This window comes from Panthera onca, chromosome B2 (assembly GCF_046562875.1).
Source record: "Panthera onca isolate mPanOnc1 chromosome B2, mPanOnc1 haplotype 2, whole genome shotgun sequence".
NCBI classification, from domain to species: Eukaryota; Metazoa; Chordata; class Mammalia; order Carnivora; family Felidae; genus Panthera; species Panthera onca.
In genome coordinates this window covers 39,718,143-39,738,187 of record NC_138343.1, presented here as the reverse complement: position 1 = coordinate 39,738,187, position 20,045 = coordinate 39,718,143, and the positions used below count along the sequence as shown (strand labels likewise).

General features: G+C 56.6%; 1 protein-coding gene across 6 annotated transcripts in view; it reads left to right on the top strand.

Annotated features, from left to right (window-relative positions):
- Nucleotides 1–17,151, top strand: part of TFEB (transcription factor EB) — a 54,720-nt gene extending 37,569 nt beyond the window's left edge. For all 6 annotated transcript variants that reach the window (XM_060615488.3, XM_060615491.3, XM_078446889.2 and 3 more), the window contains exons 2-9: nt 9,963–10,203; nt 10,288–10,542; nt 11,202–11,279; nt 13,142–13,262; nt 13,354–13,410; nt 14,033–14,108; nt 14,695–14,842; nt 15,995–17,151. In XM_060615488.3, the coding sequence (XP_060471471.1) occupies nt 9,985–10,203; nt 10,288–10,542; nt 11,202–11,279; nt 13,142–13,262; nt 13,354–13,410; nt 14,033–14,108; nt 14,695–14,842; nt 15,995–16,483 (1,443 nt within the window). In that variant the 5' untranslated portion in view covers nt 9,963–9,984 and the 3' untranslated portion in view covers nt 16,484–17,151. The remainder of the gene's footprint in view (nt 1–9,962; nt 10,204–10,287; nt 10,543–11,201; nt 11,280–13,141; nt 13,263–13,353; nt 13,411–14,032; nt 14,109–14,694; nt 14,843–15,994) is intronic.
- Nucleotides 17,152–20,045: the final 2,894 nt, after the last annotated feature.

Here is a 20,045-nt window from a genome sequence, read left to right as displayed (position 1 = left end):
GAAACAATTGGAGAACAAAGCAGTGTAGCCACAGGCAGGATGCTCAAGTGGACCAAGTGTCTGCCAGACGAGATGGGGACAGGGGAGCCAGGGAAAGAGAGGAGAGAGACAGCTGCTCACTGAGGGGGCGGGGTGAGGGATATGACCATGTGTGTGTGCATGTGTGTGTGTGTGTGTGTGTGAGAGAGAGAGAGAGAGAGAGAGAGAGAGAGAGAGAGAGACAGGCAGACAGAGGGTCTCCATGTGTGGCTGGGCTGTATCTGTGCATAACACAAGGGCAGACTAGGACCTTTCTAGTTTCTTCTCTCCATGCTTCCCAGTTACACGTCCCTCAGTGGCAGTCTTCCTGGGGCAGGCTTCATGCCAGGGTCCAGCTGGTGCCTTTGGGACAAGATTGGCGCCTCTCTGGTCTGGGATCGCCTTTGAAGGCTCTCCATTTGCTGCACAACTGCCGTGCCTTGCCCCGGGCCAACAGGCAGGCCAGCCAGGAGGCACCAGCTCCCACCCTTTCCTGTGGGATGTGCTCTGGGACGTGGGGCTGATGGGCCCGAGCTGCAGGCACGGGCGGCCACTGAGCAGGCCAGGAGCTGTGGCTGCCCTTCATCTCCCCTCTCCTTCCTTTCCCTCCTCCCCGCCTCCTGCCCCTATTCAGAGATTTAAAAACAAGTCCCTATTCCCCCCTCCCCCCACCAGCCCTGCAGACTCCTGCGGTGGGTTCCCTAGAGGCAGGCTCTCTGCATGCCAGAGTCAAGTACATCCTGGGTTTGAGTTTGACTGTGCCGCCACTCAGGTGCTCCGTGCAGACCACCCTTTTGGAGCTTTAGTTTCCTCCACTGTTTGTTCCCCGTCTTTACTGATCACAAACAGAGGACTGGCCAGCCTGTGCCGAGGCTTGGCACTTGGCAGAGTGATTATGTTGCATGAGAGACACGGAGAACCACATCCTACATAATAGTCTTTATGTCTGTCCAAGGCGGGGGGGGGGGGGGGGTGGGCACTCAAGCCAGGGGATGGAGGTGAGACCAGACGTTCCCTCTAGGGGAGGGTCCTGGAGGGACAACGTTCTCCATTTTGGTCTAGATGGTGATTACACAGACATACACACTTGTAAAAATGCATCAAGCCTTACACTTTAAACCTGTGCATTTTGCTGGGATAAAGGACATCTCAATAAAGGGGAAAAGGCCAAAACCTTAAAATAAAAATGTTAAAAGCGTGGACCACCAACCTCATTCTTGCTCCTGGTACCAGATACCTTCTGATCAAACAGTGGACACTTACCCACGGTGAGTGTGGTTTCCATTTTCTCTTTTTCAGTACTGGAGGAAGCAGGAGGGCCCCACTTTGGCCTTTCATGACATGTAGAGAACCACTGGTCCAGATTCAGACAAACCACCTGAATTATGAAGTATCTCCAGTGTGCTGGGCACCGTGCTAAGTGCTCTATCCGCTCCTGGTCTCTTAAAACCTGGAATTAGGATCATTATTACCCACCTGTCTCTCCCATAGCACTGCGGTGAATTATGTGATATACAAGCTTTGGAAAAGAAAATCTTATAAAAGCTGGCCCAAGGCCTTCCCGCCCTAGTCCCATAGGGGTCTTGATATGTTGTGTGTGTGTGTGTGTGTGTGTATGTGTCCCTTTTCTCAAAAGAAACTTAAGGGGCGCCTGGGTGGCGTAGTCGGTTGAGCGTCCGACTTCAGCCAGGTCGCGATCTCGCGGTCCGTGAGTTCGAGCCCCGCGTCGGGCTCTGGGCTGATGGCTCGGAGCCTGGAGCCTGTTTCGGATTCTGTGTCTCCCTCTCTCTCTGCCCCTCCCCCGTTCATGCTCTGTCTCTCTCTGTCCCAAAAATAAATAAAAAACGTTGAAAAAAAAAAATTAAAAAAAAAAAAAAAGAAACTTAAGAGGAGCAGTAAGAGAAGACAGTTCAGGGATGCCCTAGACAGGCATGGACAAAGGGACAGTGAACAGTGACAAAGTGGTGACATCTCTCCCCTGCCCATGTCTCCTCTGCCCTTGCCAGAGGTTTCTATACCCAGCATCCCAACTTAGATCCCAACTGTTCTGGGAGAGGTGGCTCCGGCTGGTAAGCCCCACTTGATTGATGGGAAGACTGAGGCTAGGCTGAGACACCGAGTCAGGCCCGAGGCGGAAACTCACATCCACGCCTTCTGATGCCAAGTTCTCACAGCATCTTGCGGGCAGGACTGCCGGCTCCTGGGAATCTTATGACATCCGCCCACCCCTAGTTCTCTTTGAGTCCAGGCCAGTTGATGACCCCCAGGCCCTGCAGGGACCCGTGACCCCCTTGGTAATTTCCAATGGCCACGGCCCAAGGCACGGGGATCGTGGTGCACATCCTTATTCATCAGGCCTTCCTTTGCCACTGCCTCTGCCAGAGGGAGCTCAGAGAAGACAAAACAAACCTGGGGCCTGGAATCTTCCCCTCTCTTCCCTTCCCAAGGCTGAAAGGTTACGCAAGAGGTCACGGGGTCCTTCCCCCTGCCTCCGGGAGCCTCAGCACCTGCTCAGGAGGCCTTCCTTTAGTGGTTGGTTTGATTTCCCTCCAACTCCACGGGGCAGCTCCCGCACAACTGCTGGTTTGTAACAGCCTGGATCAGAAGAAAGCTTCTTCCGACCACAGAGGCACAGAAAGTAATAAATGGCTTAAACAGGCATCCCGGCCTTTGGGCTCCCATTCTTTGTTGTTTCAGCCACCAGACATGTGTTTTTCTGGGAATACAGGAAATTATCTCTGCCCTTTGAGGAAGGGCAGAGTTTTCTCTGCTCGTGTTTGGGGATTCCAGACCATTCCATCGTCCCGGACACCCTATAGCCCCTGGGCTGGGCAAAAGAGATCAGCTAGTGAAACCCTTTGATTGTAGGGGACTTCTTCAGTGGGAATCCCTAAAATAAAATGTGGCAACTCCTACCCCCAAGTCCAGGACAGAGGGGCCTAACTTAAAACCCCAGGGTCCAGCCTCCCCACTCATTAGCTCTGTGACCTTTGGCAAGTAACACAACCTCTCTGTGTCTGTTTCCTCATCTGTAAAGTGGGGAGGGGTGGGGGGTGGGAGAATACTGGTACTCAGGTCATGAAGTAATTGTGATAATGAAATGAAAGGTGCTTCGAACGCACATCGTCTATAGTAAGTACACCATAGGCGTATTTCTAATTATTAGTGTAAAATATTTTTTCCTGATTAGAAACACATATGTGTTCATTATAGAAAAAGAATAACATTCCAGAAAGTAAAAAGAAAATCACTCATGACTGCATCATCAAAAGAAGTCCATGATACTCATATATTTCCTCCCCAGAGGTTTTTCTACGCATATTTGTACATGGTGATGATCAGATTTTTAAAAAATGTTTATTTATTTTGAGACAGAGAGAGAGAGAGTAAGCAGGGGAGGGGCAGAGAGAGGGGGGACAGAGGATCTGAAGCAGGGTCTGTGCTGACAGCAGGGAGCCTGACGTGGGGCTTGAACTTGTGAACTGTGAGATCATGACCTGAGCTGAAGTCAGGCGCTCAACTGACTGAGCCACCCAGGCGCCCCCGGATCAAATTTTATATACAACTTTGCATCCTACTTTTTGTCACCTGACATATCCCCATGTTACTCACTGTAAACAAAACAATCCACCAGGAAGAATACCACGGAATTTATTTGACCATCTGGTATCCTGACACAGGAGATGTGTCTTGCCTGCATTTGAACTTCATAGACATTGAAGGTGCCGTGCACATTTTTGTGGCTCCTTTTGTTTAACATTGTCTGCAAGAGGCGTCCGTGCCGTGTGTAGCAAGAGTGGGCTCACCGTCATTCCCAAGTAGCATTCCAGTGGTGATGTACCGCAGCTCCCTTCTCCATTTCCCTGCTGATGGACATCTGGGGTTTTCCGGTAGTGCTGCTGAGAACGTTCTAGCGCGTGTCCTCCGGTGAACACATGGATGCTTTTCTGTTGGGCATTCGCTTCGGAATGACGTTGCTGAGTCATGGGGTGTATGCTTTCTGCTTCCTGCTCCAAGCTTTATTTTTATTTATCATTTAATGTTTTTTAATTTATTTTTGAGAGAGAGAGTGTGAGCAGGGGAGGGGCAGAGAGAGAGAGAGGGACAAAGGATCCGAAGCGGGCTCTGGGCTGACAGCAGTGAGTCCGACGTGAGGCTCGAACTCACAAACCGTGAGATCATGACCAGAGCCGAAGTCGGATGCTCAGCCAACCGAGCCCCCCGGGGGCCCCTTCCTGTTCCAAGGTTTCAAGGATTGGCTGGAAGGCAGAAAAATCCCCAGGGAAGGTCAGGCCCCACAATTAACAGAGGGGTCCCGGCTCAGCGAAGAGCAATCTGAGGGGTGCTGCGTGATCACGCTCACTCTGAAGGCGCATGTCTGGGGCTGTAATGGGAAGTGAGCTGGACCCTGGGTCCTGGCCCTTCAGCTCCAACTGGCATGTGACTTCTGACCCACTGGTGGCCACTTGGCGTCCTCACCCAGGGTTCTCGGCTGGCCTAACAACCATCGCATTGAGGAGGGCAGGGCTCAGGCCAGGCTCTGGGTGGCACCGAGGGAACTGTACCTTTGCATGTGACTGGAAGCAGGTCGGGCTCCTCACAAACGCTGGAAGCTGCCTGCTTTCTTTGCCCCTTGTAGTAAAAGAATCACACAAGTAGCACACAGCCACACTGTAAGACTTAAGCGCTTCAAAAGTAAGAATGAGAGTGGGGCACCTGGGTGGCTCAGTTGGTTAAGCGTCTGACTTCGGCTCAGGTCATGATCAAACGGTTCGTGGGTTCGAGCCCCGCATCGGGCTCTATGCTGACAGCCTGGAGCCTTCTTCTGATTCTGTATCTCCCTCTCTCTGCCCCTCCCCTGCTCACGCTGTCTCTCTCTGTCTCTCAAAAATAAATAAATGTAAAAACAACAAAAAAAGTAAGAATGAGAGACTAGAAAAAAAATCCCTGTTTACTACTCCCTACCCCAAAGGTGACTGCTCTGAACATTTGGGGGGGGGGGTGTTGGGGGAGCCCAGAATAGAAGTTCAAGAGTGGTTGTGAACCAGGCAGCCTGGGTTGTGTCCATCGTGCTGCTTAACAGCTGTGTAACCTTGGGCAAGTGATTTCACCTCTCTGTGCCTCGGTTTCCTCCCTGGAAGCTGGGGGGCAATGATAGTAGGTACCTCATAGGGTTGTTGTGAAGAATGGATGAGTTGACCTGCGAAAGCACATAGACCATCCCTGACCCAGGGCAGGCATTCAAGAAACCTTCTGATCCTTCTCGAATCTGTTTTGTATGTTTACCTACGTCCTGTCTAAACGGGCTCAGGCTGTGCATTTAATTCCGAGGTTTCCTTTTTCAACTCAATGCTCTATCTTTGAGATCTTTTTTTTTTAAGTTTGTTTATTTATTTATTCATTGAGAGTGAGAGAGAGAGCATGAGCTGGGGAGGGACAGAGAGAGAGAGAGAGAGGGGGAGAGAGAAAATCCCAAGCAGGCTCCACACTGTCAGCGCAGAGCCTGATGTGGGGCTCTGTCTCATGACCTGAGCTGAAACCAAGAGTCTGACACTCAACCCACTGAACCACCCAGGCGCCCCTGAGATCTTCTTTCTATCTGAGGCTCTCCTGTGCTGGGATCCTCTGTCTCCTTGCCTATCCCTCATGATTTTTCCCTGTCTCTGCCCTCCCCCGTCCCCTTTCCCTCAGGAAAGGTTCTGAACCTGTTCATACTAAGGTGTAAATGGCTGATGAGGGAGGCCCCCACATAGGCTTACATGAAACCAGCCCTGCCCTGACCAGAGACGTGCACGGCCTTTGAGGGGGAGCCCAGCGCCTGTCCGTTATCGGATGCCTAAGGGCATGCTAGGGAGTTCCACGCACCCACGGTGTCTCCCTGAATCCTCACAATAACCCAAGTGGCAGGTGCCCTTATGGGCTTCATTTGGCTGAGGAGAAAACCAAGGCACAGAGAGGTTAAGTGGCTTTCCCAGTCACCCAGCCAGTATGGGCACAGCGGGTGGATGGAGGTTGCTTCAGCCGCATCTGTTGTACGGGGAAGCTCATTTTGGTCACACTAAGCTGGAACCCAGACTCAGCTTAGGGCAGGGGTAGTTACGTGGGAGGTTCTGGGTGAACAGGGGGAGGGGGGTGGTGGGGAAAGCCCGTGGCTTCTGAGGGCGCAGAGAGGGGAGGCTCTCATTGTCTTGGCTAAAACTTCAGTCCCTGCCACATTTTCTATAGGACTGGGGAGAGGCAGGAGTTCTCTGGGGCATTAGACCCCCCTGGTCCCCTCAGGAGGAGGGTGTTACTCGGGGGTGGGGGCAGGGGAGAAGATTCTTCAGGGAAGCACGTAGCCCTGGTGTCTGCAGACAGCAGGCACTCCAGGCCCCTGGTGTTACCGAATGCATGAATGGTGGACCCCTTCCCAGGCCTGGTGGATCTGGAGGTCAAATGGTGGGGAGGGTTCGGGGGTCATTTTTGGTTCTCCTGTGTCCCTACTCCCGGTTCTTCCCGGCCAGACCGGGCACCGGCGCGGGGTGGGGGTTGCTTATGAATGGCTTTGAGAGTGAGCAGGTGTGCTTGAGGGCTGGGCAGGGAGTGGTTAGCATGCCCAGGGGCTATATGGGCCACCTCTGTCTGCCCTCAGATCCCCTCAAGTCCCTCCCTTAGCCCTGTCCCCGTCCCACCCAGGCCAGGCTCAGAGTCAGAGTGACCCAGGCAGGGTCAGGGGAGGAGGCTGGGACACGGAGGGAGGAAGCAGCCCTGTGACTGGGGTGACGGCTTTGACAACGGGGGTGGGGGAAGGGGAAGGCTCACTCTGCCGGTCTTCGAGCCACCCTCTGTCAGAGGACAGCGGACAGGCTAAGGCTACAAGCACCTTTCACGGCCCAGATGCCTCGCGGGTCACCATTCTCCGACATCCCCCTCCCAGGAGGCTCTTCCTGCCTCCATTTCACAAATGAGCAGACTGAGGCTGGCGCAGCCAGTGAGAGGCCGAGCCGGACTTACCCCAGGTTCTCCTGTAGCAGAGCCAGCTCTGGCCCAGCCTGGGACGGGCACCCAGCCCTTTGTCGGAGCAACAAGGGGCTCGTTCTCCCCCAGTCCTCCCCGTGCCGGCTGGCACTGCCAGGCCCCGTGCCGCTCCCCCTGCCCCCCAGCAGGGACCAACTGAAGTCGGATTGTTCCCGAGGGGCAGGCTCCCCAGTGCTGCGTGGGTGAGCATGCAGGGGTGCAGGGCGTGCAGCTGCAGGCAGCGGGCCGGGCTGGGGTCAGAGCCCGGGAGGTCTGCAGGGCTGCAGTGCGGGGGGTGGGGGGTGGGGTGGGGTGGGGTGGGGGGTGGGGTGGGGAGTTGGTGATGGGGAAGACAGGCTACCACTCTTTAGGAGCACGGGAAAGGGGTGGAGGCAGCAGATGTATCCCCGCTGCAGGACAGAGAAAGGGGGGAGTGGCGGGGAGTGGTGGTGGTGGTGACTGCTCTTTTCTCCTTGGGGACCGTCCTGTTGGGAGCTGGAGAGACGCTTGGGGCTAAGGCAGCCCCTTTGCTAATTCCTGGCCGGGTGGTGGGGGTGGGGCAGAGAAGGGAGGAAGGAAGGTGAGTAAGGGTCCCTGAGTAGGCAGAGCTCTGAGGCGGATGGCGTGGACCCACTCTGCAAGGAAACATCCATGGTGGTAGAGGGAGCCCTGAGTTGGGGGTCATGTGGCTTGGTGGGCTCCATTCCTGGCCCTGGGCCAACCAGACGTGCAACGGGGGCCAGGCTGCTTCCCAGCTCTGCACAGACACAGCAGTCCCCTCCGCCCCCGCCCATCCCCGACCCCTGCCCACACGGGCTGGGGAGCCAAATTGGTTGGGGTCCCATCTCTGTCTCTGTCAGACACGTAACTTCCCTGGGCCTCTAGCTTCTCCTTATCCGTAAAAGGAGAATAATGACCAAGGCTGCCTCATGGGGCTGTTTGAGGTTAAAGTGCTTGGAACAGTGCCCAGCGCCCAGGAAATGCTCAAATAGATGCAAATTATTATTATGTCCATGATCCAGTGATTTTCGCTGAATATTTGCCAGTACCTTCCACTAATGCTGACTGAGTTCATGTCTGGCATTAGGCTATGCTGCTTTCTTTTGCTACCCTCCCCTCTCAGAGCTCTGGGTCTCATTCTCAGGATCCTGGGGTGCAGCTCTGGCCTCTGGTCTACACTACAGCTGACCCTGCCAGCCTCGTGTGATTATTCTTCACTCACCCACTCTGCCTACCAAATGCCACGCACTGTGCAAGACACATTATCTTCATTTAACCTGCCCCTCAATCTTCTGAAGTAGAAACCGTTCACAGATGAGGACGCAGAAGCTCAGAGAGGTTAAGTGACTTGCCTAAGGTCACACAGCCAAGCGGCAAAGCTGGGATTTAAGCTCGCGTCTGCCCTGTTTGCTCATGCTTGCTCAACCAGAGGAAGTCATACTGCCTCTTGCAAAGACCCTGGAGATGGGACCCTCCGCCAGAACCTTTATGGAGTTGGGGATCCCTGGGGGCTTTGCACCTTTCAGGGAGTGTTTTAGTGGGGCGGGGGGGGCTTAGAAATCATTTGGCCCAACCTTTTCATTTTGTGCACAGGGAGACAGAGGCTGAGAGAAGGGAGGTGCCAGGGTCCCTCGGTGAGCTAGGGACAGAATGGGCCCAGCTACAGGACTCACTCTGTCTTTTCCTCCCTGCTTCCTCACCAGGCCTGGGGGCCTTAGCCCCCCATCCTACTGTGACCCGTCAATGACCAGGGCCGACATGCTAGGTGGAGGAAGCCCTCCCTGGACTCTTGCAGGCCCCGGGTTATAACATTCACTGGACCGTAGACTCCCTGAGCTCAGGGACTACAGCTAGCTTGTCGCCGCACTGCCAGTGCCTGCTTCATAAATAGTAATCATTCCCTGTGCGCGTTGGTGGAACATCTATGTGTTCCAGGCCCTGGGCTAAAGGCTGAAGGCAGAGCAGTGAACAAGACAGACAAAATGCCTGCCCTCAGGGGAGTTTGCATTCCTAGTGAGAGATAGACATTGAATGAAAGAACCAAGCAAAAATGCATAATATTTAAGATGATGATAAGTGTTATGGAGTAACACAAAGAAGGAAGGGGCATAGGGAATGGAGGGGGGAGGGAGGGAGGAATTTGGCAGTTTCAAACAGGTTAGTCACAGAAGGTCTCTGTAAGGTCACATTCGAGCCTTGGAGGAGGTGAAGGAATGAGTGGTGTCTGGGGGAGGGGCATCCCAGACCGAGGGGCATCCCAGTGCAAAGGCCCAGGGGTGGGAGCGTGAGGTGTTTGAGGCTGGCAGGTGTGGCTGGATCAGGCGGAACAAGTGAGAAAGTAGGGGAAGATGGGGTCAGAGGGGCCCATGATGTGCGGACAGATCACAGAGAGCCTTTTAGGGTGGAACTTCAGCTTTTACTCCGAGTGAAGTGGGAGCCATGGACAGTTCTGAGCAGACGGAGGGACAAGATCTGACTTAGGTTGAACAGGATCCCCCTGATTCCTGAGTTGCAAGTAGAATGTTGTGGGGCAAGAAAGGAGGGTGTCTGAACATTGGGAGGCTCTTTTGAGGAAGCCAGATAAGGCAAGGTCCAGGCTGGGCCCACATGGGGCAGGCAGGTGGAGGTCAGATCTGCCAGGATGCGGTGTGATAGAAAGAGAGGAGTCAAGGTCGGCTCCAACCTTTTGCGGTCGACCAGCTGCAATGAACAAAGAAAAGAGGGTCTCCATTTCTGGCCCAGGAACCAGGACACTTGGGTTCAAGTCTCGGCCCCGTCACTCTCCTGCTTGGTGGCCTTCGGCAAATCCTTTCTCCTTTCTGGGCCTCGGTGTCTGCTCCTGTACAGTGGGTGTGACCCCCTCCACCTGGCCTCCCCAGTTCCCCAAGACCCGGGGCTCCGAAGAGGACGTGTGCTTCACAGACTTGCCCCCCTCCCCCTGCCCACAGGGAGCCAGTGCCAGTGGCCCCCATGGCGTCGCGCATCGGGCTGCGGATGCAGCTCATGCGGGAGCAGGTACAGCAGGAGGAACAGCGGGAGCGCATGCAGCAGCAGGCCGTCATGCATTACATGCAGCAGCAGCAGCAACAGCAGCAGCAGCAGCAGCAGCTGGGTGGGCCGCCCACCCCGGCCATCAACACCCCCGTCCACTTCCAGTCTCCACCACCTGTGCCTGGGGAGGTCCTGAAGGTAGGGCGTGTCCCGAGGTGGGGCCTGTCCCCTCCCACCCTGCTTCTAGGAGCCCTAGAACCCTTGCCTTCTCCCCCCTCCCAGGTGCAGTCCTACCTGGAGAACCCTACCTCCTACCACCTGCAGCAGTCCCGGGACCAGAAGGTGCGGGAGTACCTGTCCGAGACCTACGGGAACAAGTTCGCCGCCCACATCAGCCCCGCCCAGGGCTCCCCGAAGCCCCTGCCGGCTGCCTCCCCGGGGGTGCGGGCTGGACACGTGATGTCCTCCTCAGCTGGCAACAGTGCTCCCAACAGCCCCATGGCCATGTTGCACATTGGCTCCAACCCCGAGAGGGAGGTGAGTGAGAAGCTGGCCAGGGGCTGCCATGAGCAGAGCTGGTGCCAGGTGCTATGCTCCTGGGACTCCTGGTCTAATGGCAAGGGCAAGGTGCTGCTGTCAGGGTCCCTCCCAGTCCGAGGGGGAGGTCCTGCTCTCTCAGGGACCCCAGTCTGAGTGGGGGAGACACAGCCCTGCCTCAGGGACCCGAGTGTGAGCGGGGGAGATACAGTTCTGCCCTCAGGGAGCCCCAATCTGAGGGGGGAGACACAGCCCTGTCCTGAGGGAGCCTCAGTCTGAGGGGGAGACATAGTCCTGACCTCAGGGAGCCCTAGTCTCATAGGAAAAGCCTCGCCCCTACTTTTGAAAGCTTGACTAGGGAGAAACAGGACCCTCCTACTGGAAAGCCCAGCACACCTGCAAAGCCATGTCCAGACAGAGGGTATATAAAGCAATCTCCCTGGGGCAACTTGGCTCTTTGGGAAGAGCCCTGGCCTTGGCCTTGAGGCCTGTGGGACCTGGACAACTCATCCTCTGAACCTTTTTCCTTCACTCCACCCAAGATGAGCCAGTTGAGTGAGGTGGGCTCCAAGGTCCCTTCAGATCAGTGGCTGTCCCGGTGCCCCTTCCCTGTGCCTTTCTCCCAGTGGGCCCTCCCCAGACGGACTTTTCTCTTTCAGTTTGATGTCATCGACAACATTATGTGTCTGGATGACGTCCTGGGCTTCATCAATCCTGAAACTCAGATGCCCAACACGGTACTGCTGGCCAGGGTGGGGTGGGTGTGTCAGAGGGAGAAGGTAGAGGTTCTACAGTGGCTCTGAGCCTGGGGAGAACTAGAGACAGGGCTCCCCCCGACCCCCGGTCCCAGGCAGAGCCATCCTGCTGCAGATGACAGTCGCCTCCATCAAATCATGTGACCAGAGCCCAAGGCTGAGCAGAATTATGAATCCAGAGAGATGTGTCTAGCCTGTGTGCATGAGGCGGGCTTCAGTGGGGAGTGGTGTCTGGGCAGTTGGGAAGGCTTCCTGGGTGGGGTTAGGGGAGGGGGCAGGAGGGACTGGTGCTGAGCCTCAGCAGAGCAGGGAAAGCATTCCTGGAGGGGAGCAGTGTGGCCCTGAGCTGATGAGTTCCTTTGGGATCTGGGATGTCCCTCTTCTGCAAAGCCTAGGGCCCAGCAGGCACAGGCCTGTGTCCCTCACTCCACGGGACAAGTGATAGGGGGCTGGCTTTGTCCCCTCCCTCCAGCAGCCTCCTGGAGTGTGAATGCTCTCTGGGCCTCCTGGACAGGGGTGAAGAAGCAGATGGGAAGGAGCCAGCCTTAGAATCAAGAGGCCTAGCTTCTGGCTTTGGCTGTGACCTTGGGAAGTCCCTTAACTGTTCTGAACGCCAGTTTTCTCAGCAGCAAAATGGGGGTGATGCCGTCTACCCACAGGATTGTGGGAAAATGAGATAAGGCAGGAAATCGGGGGCTAGCTCCGCACAGGGTGATACGTTTACATGGAACAGGTGGAATTGTGGGTGTCCCCACCCCTTTTGGGAAGGTCCTGAACCTCAGCTGCTTCCTCCTGCTCCTTGGGCCTGACCCTATGACCCTGATCCTGGCCCCAGCTTAGGACACTGAGGGGAAGCCCCCAAATCTTTCAGTGGGAAGTCAGAGTCAGTCCTTAATCCCCACTGCCCTGGTGACATTGCCCAGTGGCTTAGCAGGAACTGGTCAGGGCCAGTTGGGTCTGAAACCTACTGCCAGCAGAGCAGGGAAGGCTGGGGAGAGAGAGAGAAAGCCAGACTGCACAAGTGTTCGGTCCCTTTAGGCTGGGTATCTGGTAGGGCACCTGTGTGCCCACTTAGGGTTCTGGACCTGTGATTTGCTCTGTGTGTTCCTGTGGTAGGAGCTGGGGTGATCATTCCAGAACTCAAGTCTGTCCCTGCCAGGCCTCTGTTTATCCCCCTACTGGCTGCCCATTGCAATATGCCAGGGTCTTTGCAAGTCGAATCTAGAACTCCAGGGTGTATCTCCTGCCTTGCCCACATCATGCTGTCTACTCTTGCAGCTCAAGCTTCTACTTGTGACTGCCCTCCCCCCCCCCCCGCCCCAGCTCTGTCTGTCCAGCCCCGCGTCTTTGCTCAGCCGTCCCCCTGCCAGTCCAACCCTTCCTCACTTCTTTGCTCAGGACTCAATTCAAGTTCCATGCCCTCCAGAAACTTTCCAGAAACTCCAAAACAGATTAGGTGCTCCTCCCCTGGGCTTCCAAATGCCTGGGACGACTTCATCCCCTCCCCTGTTGGCCCTTAGGGCTGTTACCTGGTCTGATCACTCTGCAAGGATTCTAGCCACTAGGCTGGTGGCTCCTGGAGGGCAGGGGCCACACCTTATTTAGTTCCCAACCCTACAGACTTCCAGTAGAATTGCCCAGTGAAGAGGCCCAGGGTGGAGCTTTGACATCCTGGTGCTGGCTGCCGACCCTTTGAGCTGAAAGCGTGGCCGGGGAACATCAGTACAGCCTCCCCTGGGCGTCCCTGGGAAAGAAAGGCTGTTCCTGGGATGATGGGCCCTGGGCAGGGGCCCCTGTGGAGAGGGGACTGCTCACCGGGTCCCTCTCCCCACCTCACCCCACAGTTGCCCCTGTCTAGCAGCCACCTGAACGTGTACAGTGGTGACCCCCAGGTCACAGCCTCCCTGGTGGGCGTCACCAGCAGCTCCTGCCCCGCTGACCTGACCCAGAAGCGAGAGCTTACAGGTACCACCTCCCTGCCTGCCTGTGCCCTGGCTCCCTACTCCTCCCTGTCCTCCCTCCCTCCCAGCTCCTCTCTCCTTTCCCTGGCCTCCAGATGCTGAGAGCCGGGCCCTGGCCAAGGAGCGGCAGAAGAAAGACAATCACAACTTAAGTGAGCCCCCCACGCCCTTCACCCCCACCCCCTGGGTTCCTGCTCCCTGCCTCCCTCCTCCTCACTCTCACCTGAGCTACCCAAAAAGCCATCTGGACTCGAGCTCTCATTGGGGCTTTATAATTTTTAATTAAAATTTTTTTATTAATTAAAAAAAAAAAAAAGCCACTCTGACCTGCCTGGGTTCTACACAAGACCTTAAATCTGCGCTGGGATGACTGGTGGGTTCAGCCCTGCCTTCCTCCCACTGGCCCTCTTTGGGAGATGGGGGTGGGAGAGGGGCTCCGGAGAAGAGACAGTCATGAAATCCCCAGCACTTCAGAGTGAATGGGTTTATCATATCGTATTGTTGTCTTTAGGGTGTGCAACATGGGAAGCCAGGGAAGGTGTTCTGGGTCATGTGGGCAGAGATTCCTACCCCCGGCCGGCTTTGCTGCCTCGCAGAGCCGCTGGGTTGTATCCATCTGCACCTGGGCCCCTCCTTCCCATAGTGATCCCATTCCCTTCCTCACCCATTACTTCCCAGAAGGGCCAAGTCACCCCTCCTTGGGCCGGGCGGACCCTTCTCCTCCCATGGGGTCCCATCCTTCTAATTGCTCCCTCCGGGATTTGTTACCTTTAGTTGAAAGGAGGCGGAGGTTCAACATCAATGACCGCATCAAGGAGCTGGGAATGCTGATCCCCAAGGCCAACGACCTGTGAGCAGTTTCTAGGGGAGGGGGGGGGGGGTGGCGGGAGACGCTAGGGGCTGGGGGCGGGGCAGCAGCGGCTGACTAGCTGGTTGCCCAGGGCAAGGGCTGGGAACAGAATCCCTTGGTTGCTCCCTTCTGGGAGCTTATCATCTATTTGGGGAAAAAAGATCCCTCCCTTATCAGGACAGCTCCAGACGGAGGAGCAAAATCCCAGAAGTGAGGCAGGGGTGGGGGCTTCCTGGAGGAGGTGTCATGCTGGCATCGTTTGGTGAGGGCTTTTGGACTGGCTTGGAGGGGTCCAGAGAGTCGAGAACTGACGTGGGTTTGGGCGGCCCAGAATGGAAGGCCTGGGGAAGGAGGCCGCTCGGCATTGCTTGCTTCCCTGGGATTACCGGGGTGGGCGCTGGCAAGAGTCACCCGCGAGGGTCTGTCCTGTTCAGATGGGAGCACGGCCTTCTCCACAGATGGGGGCGGGGCGCATCTGGGGTTCCGTGGGCAAAGTTGGGAGACCTGCGGCATCGGCTTCTGGAACCAAAGCGGGGTTTTCCTTCCTCCCGCTGAGCCTGCACGTGTGATTCTGCCTGGCCCGCAGGGACGTGCGCTGGAACAAGGGCACCATCCTCAAGGCCTCGGTCGATTACATCCGGAGGATGCAGAAGGACCTACAGAAGTCCCGGGAGCTGGAGACCCACTCTCGGCGCCTGGAAATGACCAACAAGCAGCTCTTGCTCCGCATCCAGGTCCGGCCCCTGCCCTTGGACTTCTGGAGGAGCTCTGGCTCCTGCCTCGGGCCTGGCTCCGCCCCCGGGGGGGGAGGGGCAGGATTTATACTTCCGGAGTTGGAGGAATGAGAATGGAAGGAACGCTGGCTAAGGAGCAATCCCCAGCAACTTTAAGCAACAAATACCAGCTAGAGATTCTGTTCTGTGGGACCCTCATTTAGAGTTTGTTTATTTTGAGAGGGAGAGAGAGAGAGAGAGAGAAAGCGCGCGAGCGCGTGCATGCTCGTGGGGGAGGGGCAGAGAGCGAGAGAATCCCAAGCAGGCTCCACGCTGTCAGCGCAGAGCCCAACGTGGGGCTCAGTCCCACTAACCGTGAGATCATGACCTGAGCCCAAATCAAGAGTCAGGATGCTCAAGGGACTGGGCCACCCAGGCGCCCAGCCACGTAACTCTTATGGTGACACTTGTCACCCTGGCTCACATTTCCTTAATCAATGCAAGTACATGCCTACACTTAACCTCAAGGGGGCAGGGAAGTGCAAGCCTACCTCGTGTGGAAGGCAGAGAGCTGGAATTATTTGGAACGCTAAGTCTCACCACTGGAGAGAAACTACAGAAGGCTTGGGAGAGTCACTCCTACCATCTGGAGCGGAAGGTTCTAGTCCTGGCTGTGCTCAGGGCCTCTGTCCTCTTTGGATCTGAGGCTGCTCATCAACACAAAGGGCGGTTGCGTGGCAGCTTTTAAACTTTTCTATTTCTCATAGGAGGTAATACCACTGACATTACAATCCAGCACACAGAGCCACACTCCAAGTGAAAAATCAAAGTTTCACGAAAGAACCCTCCTTCTTAATAGATGCAGTGCGTTCTGGTAATTTCTATTCTGGTCTAGTCTAGGCAAGTCTATTTCAATTAAAAAAAAAAAATAGAGGGTGAGCTGGTCAAGAGGCACTACAGTGGTTTCACAACCCATTAATGAGTTGTGACTTGTAGTTTGAAAAAAACACTGGTCTAGACTCTAGAAGCCTATACTTGCTTCCAGTGGAGCCATTTTGTGGTCTTGGGTGCAGCCAGGGGAAGGGCAAGGGGCTGCGGCGGGGGGGCCCCGGGGAAGGGCGGCTGGGGCCCATGAGTGTGTGCCCCCAGCCTTCTCTCTGCCTCACCTTGCAGGAGCTCGAGATGCAGGCTCGGGTGCACGGCCTCCCCACCACCTCCCCATCGGGCGTGAATATGGCCGAGCTGGCCCAGCAGGTGGTGAAGCAGGAGCTGCCCAGTGATGAGGGCCCGGGGGAGGCCCTGCTGTTGGAGGCCGAGGTCCCAGATCCTGAGCCACTGCCGGCTCTGCCCCCCCAGGCCCCGCTGCCCCTGCCGGCCCAGCCACCTCAGCCACCCTCCCCATTCCACCACCTGGACTTCAGCCACGGCCTGAGCTTTGGGGGCGGGGGCGACGAAGGGCCCCCAGGCTACCCCGAACCTTTGGGGCCAGAGCACAGCTCCCCGTTCCCCAACCTGTCCAAGAAGGATCTGGACCTCATGCTCCTGGACGACTCACTGCTACCGCTGGCCTCCGACCCTCTCTTCTCCACCATGTCCCCCGAGGCCTCCAAGGCCAGTAGCCGCCGGAGCAGCTTCAGCATGGAGGAGGGCGACGTGCTGTGACCCTGGCTGCCGCCATGCTGGGGAACAGGGGCAGGCCTGGGGGCTGGGAGGCCCGGGGCCGCCTCCCTCCCACCCTTTGGGCTGCACTTGTGTGTGAGGTAGCAAACTGGCCTGCCTCACTCCTTCCTGTCGGCCCCTGTTTGGACTTAGTGCCTGCTTGGCAGCCTGTGGGGTCAGGAGAAGCCCCCCCCGCCTGGCTCAGTACTCCCCAGGGACAACCCTCTTGATGGGGCTGGACAGGAACAGGCCTTCAGCCTGGCTCCTGGAAGTGAAATCATGAGGGGAAGGGAGGGGACGGGTGTACTAGAGGTAAGAGGAGGTCCTGGGTGGGGTGGGGGGTGTCTCATCTTCTGAGTCTGATCCCCACCCCTGCCGGTGAAGGAGGACATGTTGGAGCAGGGGGCTCAGGAAGTTCCTTTTCTGAGGCAGCGACTGGTCCAGGGGGTGCCCAGGCCTGCCTTTCTGGGACTCAGATGGCAACAAGTCTGTCCTCCAGCCTGGCACCCCCACCCCCCTTTGGTGCTAACAGCTCTCTACCGGGTGGTGTGAGGGCGGGGGTGGCTGGAAGAGGGGGCGCTGGGTTCAAGTTAGAGCGTGGGGTCACTGCTGGAAGAGCAGCTCCCCCCAGGCTCCCCACTTTGTGCCTTTAGTAAACACTGTGCTTTGTACCTGCTTGTCCTCTGTCTCTTTGGAGTGTGTGTCTGGGGCTGACGCAACCGGGGAGGATTCAACCCAATGTGCACCATTACGGATTTCGAATTCCAATGCCCTTTATGGGGATCGGGGTAAGGGTTACAGAAAGGAGGGAACAAGCCCATCACCTGGTTCCCCCCACTTCCCAGACTTGCCTCCAGGGGAGCTGGAGATGTAGCCTTACTTAGGGAGCTTAGGGACGGAAGGGGGGACAGTGTCCCTCCTTGTGGCCACAAGATGGCACTGCAGCCACGCTGGTTCCACGCCCCAGCTGTGGCCTGACACGGCTGAGCCCGATGACGTGGGGGCCAGTTGCTATAAACCAAGTCTTTTCTTCTTAGCTGCCGCTTAGGCTACCCCTGGCCCGGGGTGGGGGACATGTTTCTCTTGTTCCTGAATGCCTGTGCTAGTGGTGACCTCTCCAGATTTTTCTCCCTCCCTGAGTGGGCTGACACCTGCTTGAGAAGGTCAAGCTGCCTGCTCCGTGGAGGCAAGGCCAGCCCCTCTGCTCTTTGACAGAGTCCCTAGCAGGAGAGGCTCCCTAGTCACTGAAGGGCTGAGTCCTTGGGTTTGGGGAAAGAGGGATCCAACTGAACTAATTTGGGTACCAGACGCTGGGTGGAGTCAGGGACGGGGAGTGGCCCTATTCTCCACTCTGGCACTTTCTGTCCTCCAGGGCGGCCTCGGCAAATCCTTTCCTGTCTCTGGGCTTCTGTTCCCCGGCCCCAGAATAGTTCCCATGCACCTCTGCTCTCAGATCCTGGGATTTTACGACCTCATGTGGGATGGGAAGACAGACTTGGGGCAGTGAGGGGCAGGGTGGCAGATTCTTGAGGGCCCAGGTGTCTTGGGGAGGGAGGAGAGGGTCTTTTTGGGCTTTGCCTACTTCTCTCTCGACTTCCCACAGTCTTCAGGCAGAGACCAAAATGGCTTTCTCCTCACGGGGCCCTGGGAGGCCGAAGGGGCCTAATTAAAAAAAAAAATTAAATCCCAGGATGAAAGTGGCTAAGAGGGCAATTTCCTCTGTGCAGAACTGGAGATCAAATCAACGTTGGAGCAATTAACGCGAGAGGGGGGAGGAGGAAAGGGAGCCGGGCGTGTGGGTGCTGAGGGTGGCGGGGCTGGCGGAGGCTGTAGGATTAATCTGAAGGTCAGATGGAGCCGTGGATGACCTTGGAGAGGTTGAACCAGCCCTGGAGCGCTGGCATCTCCTTCCAGTTCCAGGCCTCACCCCACAGCCTTGGGAGCCCAGGCCCTCCTGGGGCAAGCCCTGGACTCTGGGGGATAGCTGATGGGCGCAGGCTTGGGTCACGCTGACACTGGAGCGGGTAGGGGTCTGGGAACTTCCAAGTCTAGTCCTTAAGGCAAAACTGAGAACTCTCTCCTACCCTGTTTTCCTTCATCCTAGGGATCCAGTCAGTGAACTGGGTAGCTGCCCTCCTGCTTCCTCATGCGGCCCAAGACGGCCTGTATTCCCCCCTCCACCTGCCTGCTGGCTTCCGGTCCCCTAGGTCCTTCAGCACTGCCCCACCTGCGGCTGGGAAGCAGGGCCTTTGGGCAGGACTGAGGGTGTGAGTGGAGTTCTGGCCACAAGAGGGCGCCGCAGAGCCAGGACCTGGCCGCTGCGGGCGCCCACTGGTGGGAAATCGTGGAATCTCAGCTTCATTGTACATTCCAAGCTGTCTGCCTCGGGGCCCTGCCAGCCCAGTGGGTTTGGTTAAGGCAGGCCCAGGTGCTACCTCCAGAATCTCAACAAGCCACCAGAAAGTGTTCGTGTATCTGAGACTGGTCTGCATGACCCTTAGCTTGTGGCTGCAAGTAGAGTCAGGCCGGCAGCTGCCAACTGGTGGTTATGGACATCTCTGGTTAAATACAGTAAGAGGCGTGAATGCTTTCTTCACTCGCGCTCTTTATTGTAGACAACACCCTTCCAGACTTCAAGGCCTCACGAGGGGGAAATTAGTTTTTTCAAGGGGGAGTGGGTAAACAGGCTGGTGTGAGAGCACAGATGGACCCATCCGACCCCCTCATTTCACTTGAGGAAGCCCCCGAGGCCTTGAGAACAAAGCAAAAGTGTGAAGTGGGATTGGGGTCTGGGAAAGGAGTCCAAGCTAAGTAGGGGGAGGACAAGAAACCGTTGCACCCTTAGGTCGCACGAGGGGCCCCAAAGCTGGAGGCAAGGCGCTGGACGTGAGGATCCCGTCATCCTCAGCTCCCTTTCTTGTGTCTGTCTCTTCCTCCCCCGGCCAGCCGCTAGATTCTCACCTCCTTGTACCATGAAGGAGTGGAGATCTGAGCCCCACAGACCAAGATAGACACCTGCATTGGTGTGTATACACAGGATGGTGGCCTTCCACCCCTGCCTTCCACAGAGATTTCCCCTCTTGGGCGTTTGGACAGACGGCTGGGAGCGGATGTGGGCACTGCTGAAGCCCGGCAGGGGCGGCACCGGCTCTGTGTTCCTTAGTGCCTACCTCCTCAGTGTCCTCCTTGGGATTTCCGTCACCCACTGCTCCTTTAAAACGAGATTCTTGGGGCGCCCGGGTGGCTCAGTCGGTTGAGCGTCCCACTTCGGCTCAGGTCATGATCTCTCAGTTGGTGAGCTCGAGCCCCGCATCGGGCTTGTGCCTGTCAGCGCAGAGCCTGCTTCAGATCCTCTGTCTCCCTCTCTCTCTGCCCCACCCCTGCTCACTCTCTGTCTCTCAAAAATAAATAGAACATTAAATCGAGATTCTTCCTTCATTGTTTGGAGCCACTGACTTGGATCAGAATCTGATATACACTCTGGATCTTCCCCCTCCCCCCGCAACACATAGTCCCCTAGAAAGGAATCCCAAGTTTAACATTCCTGCTCCCAACCCATGCCCCC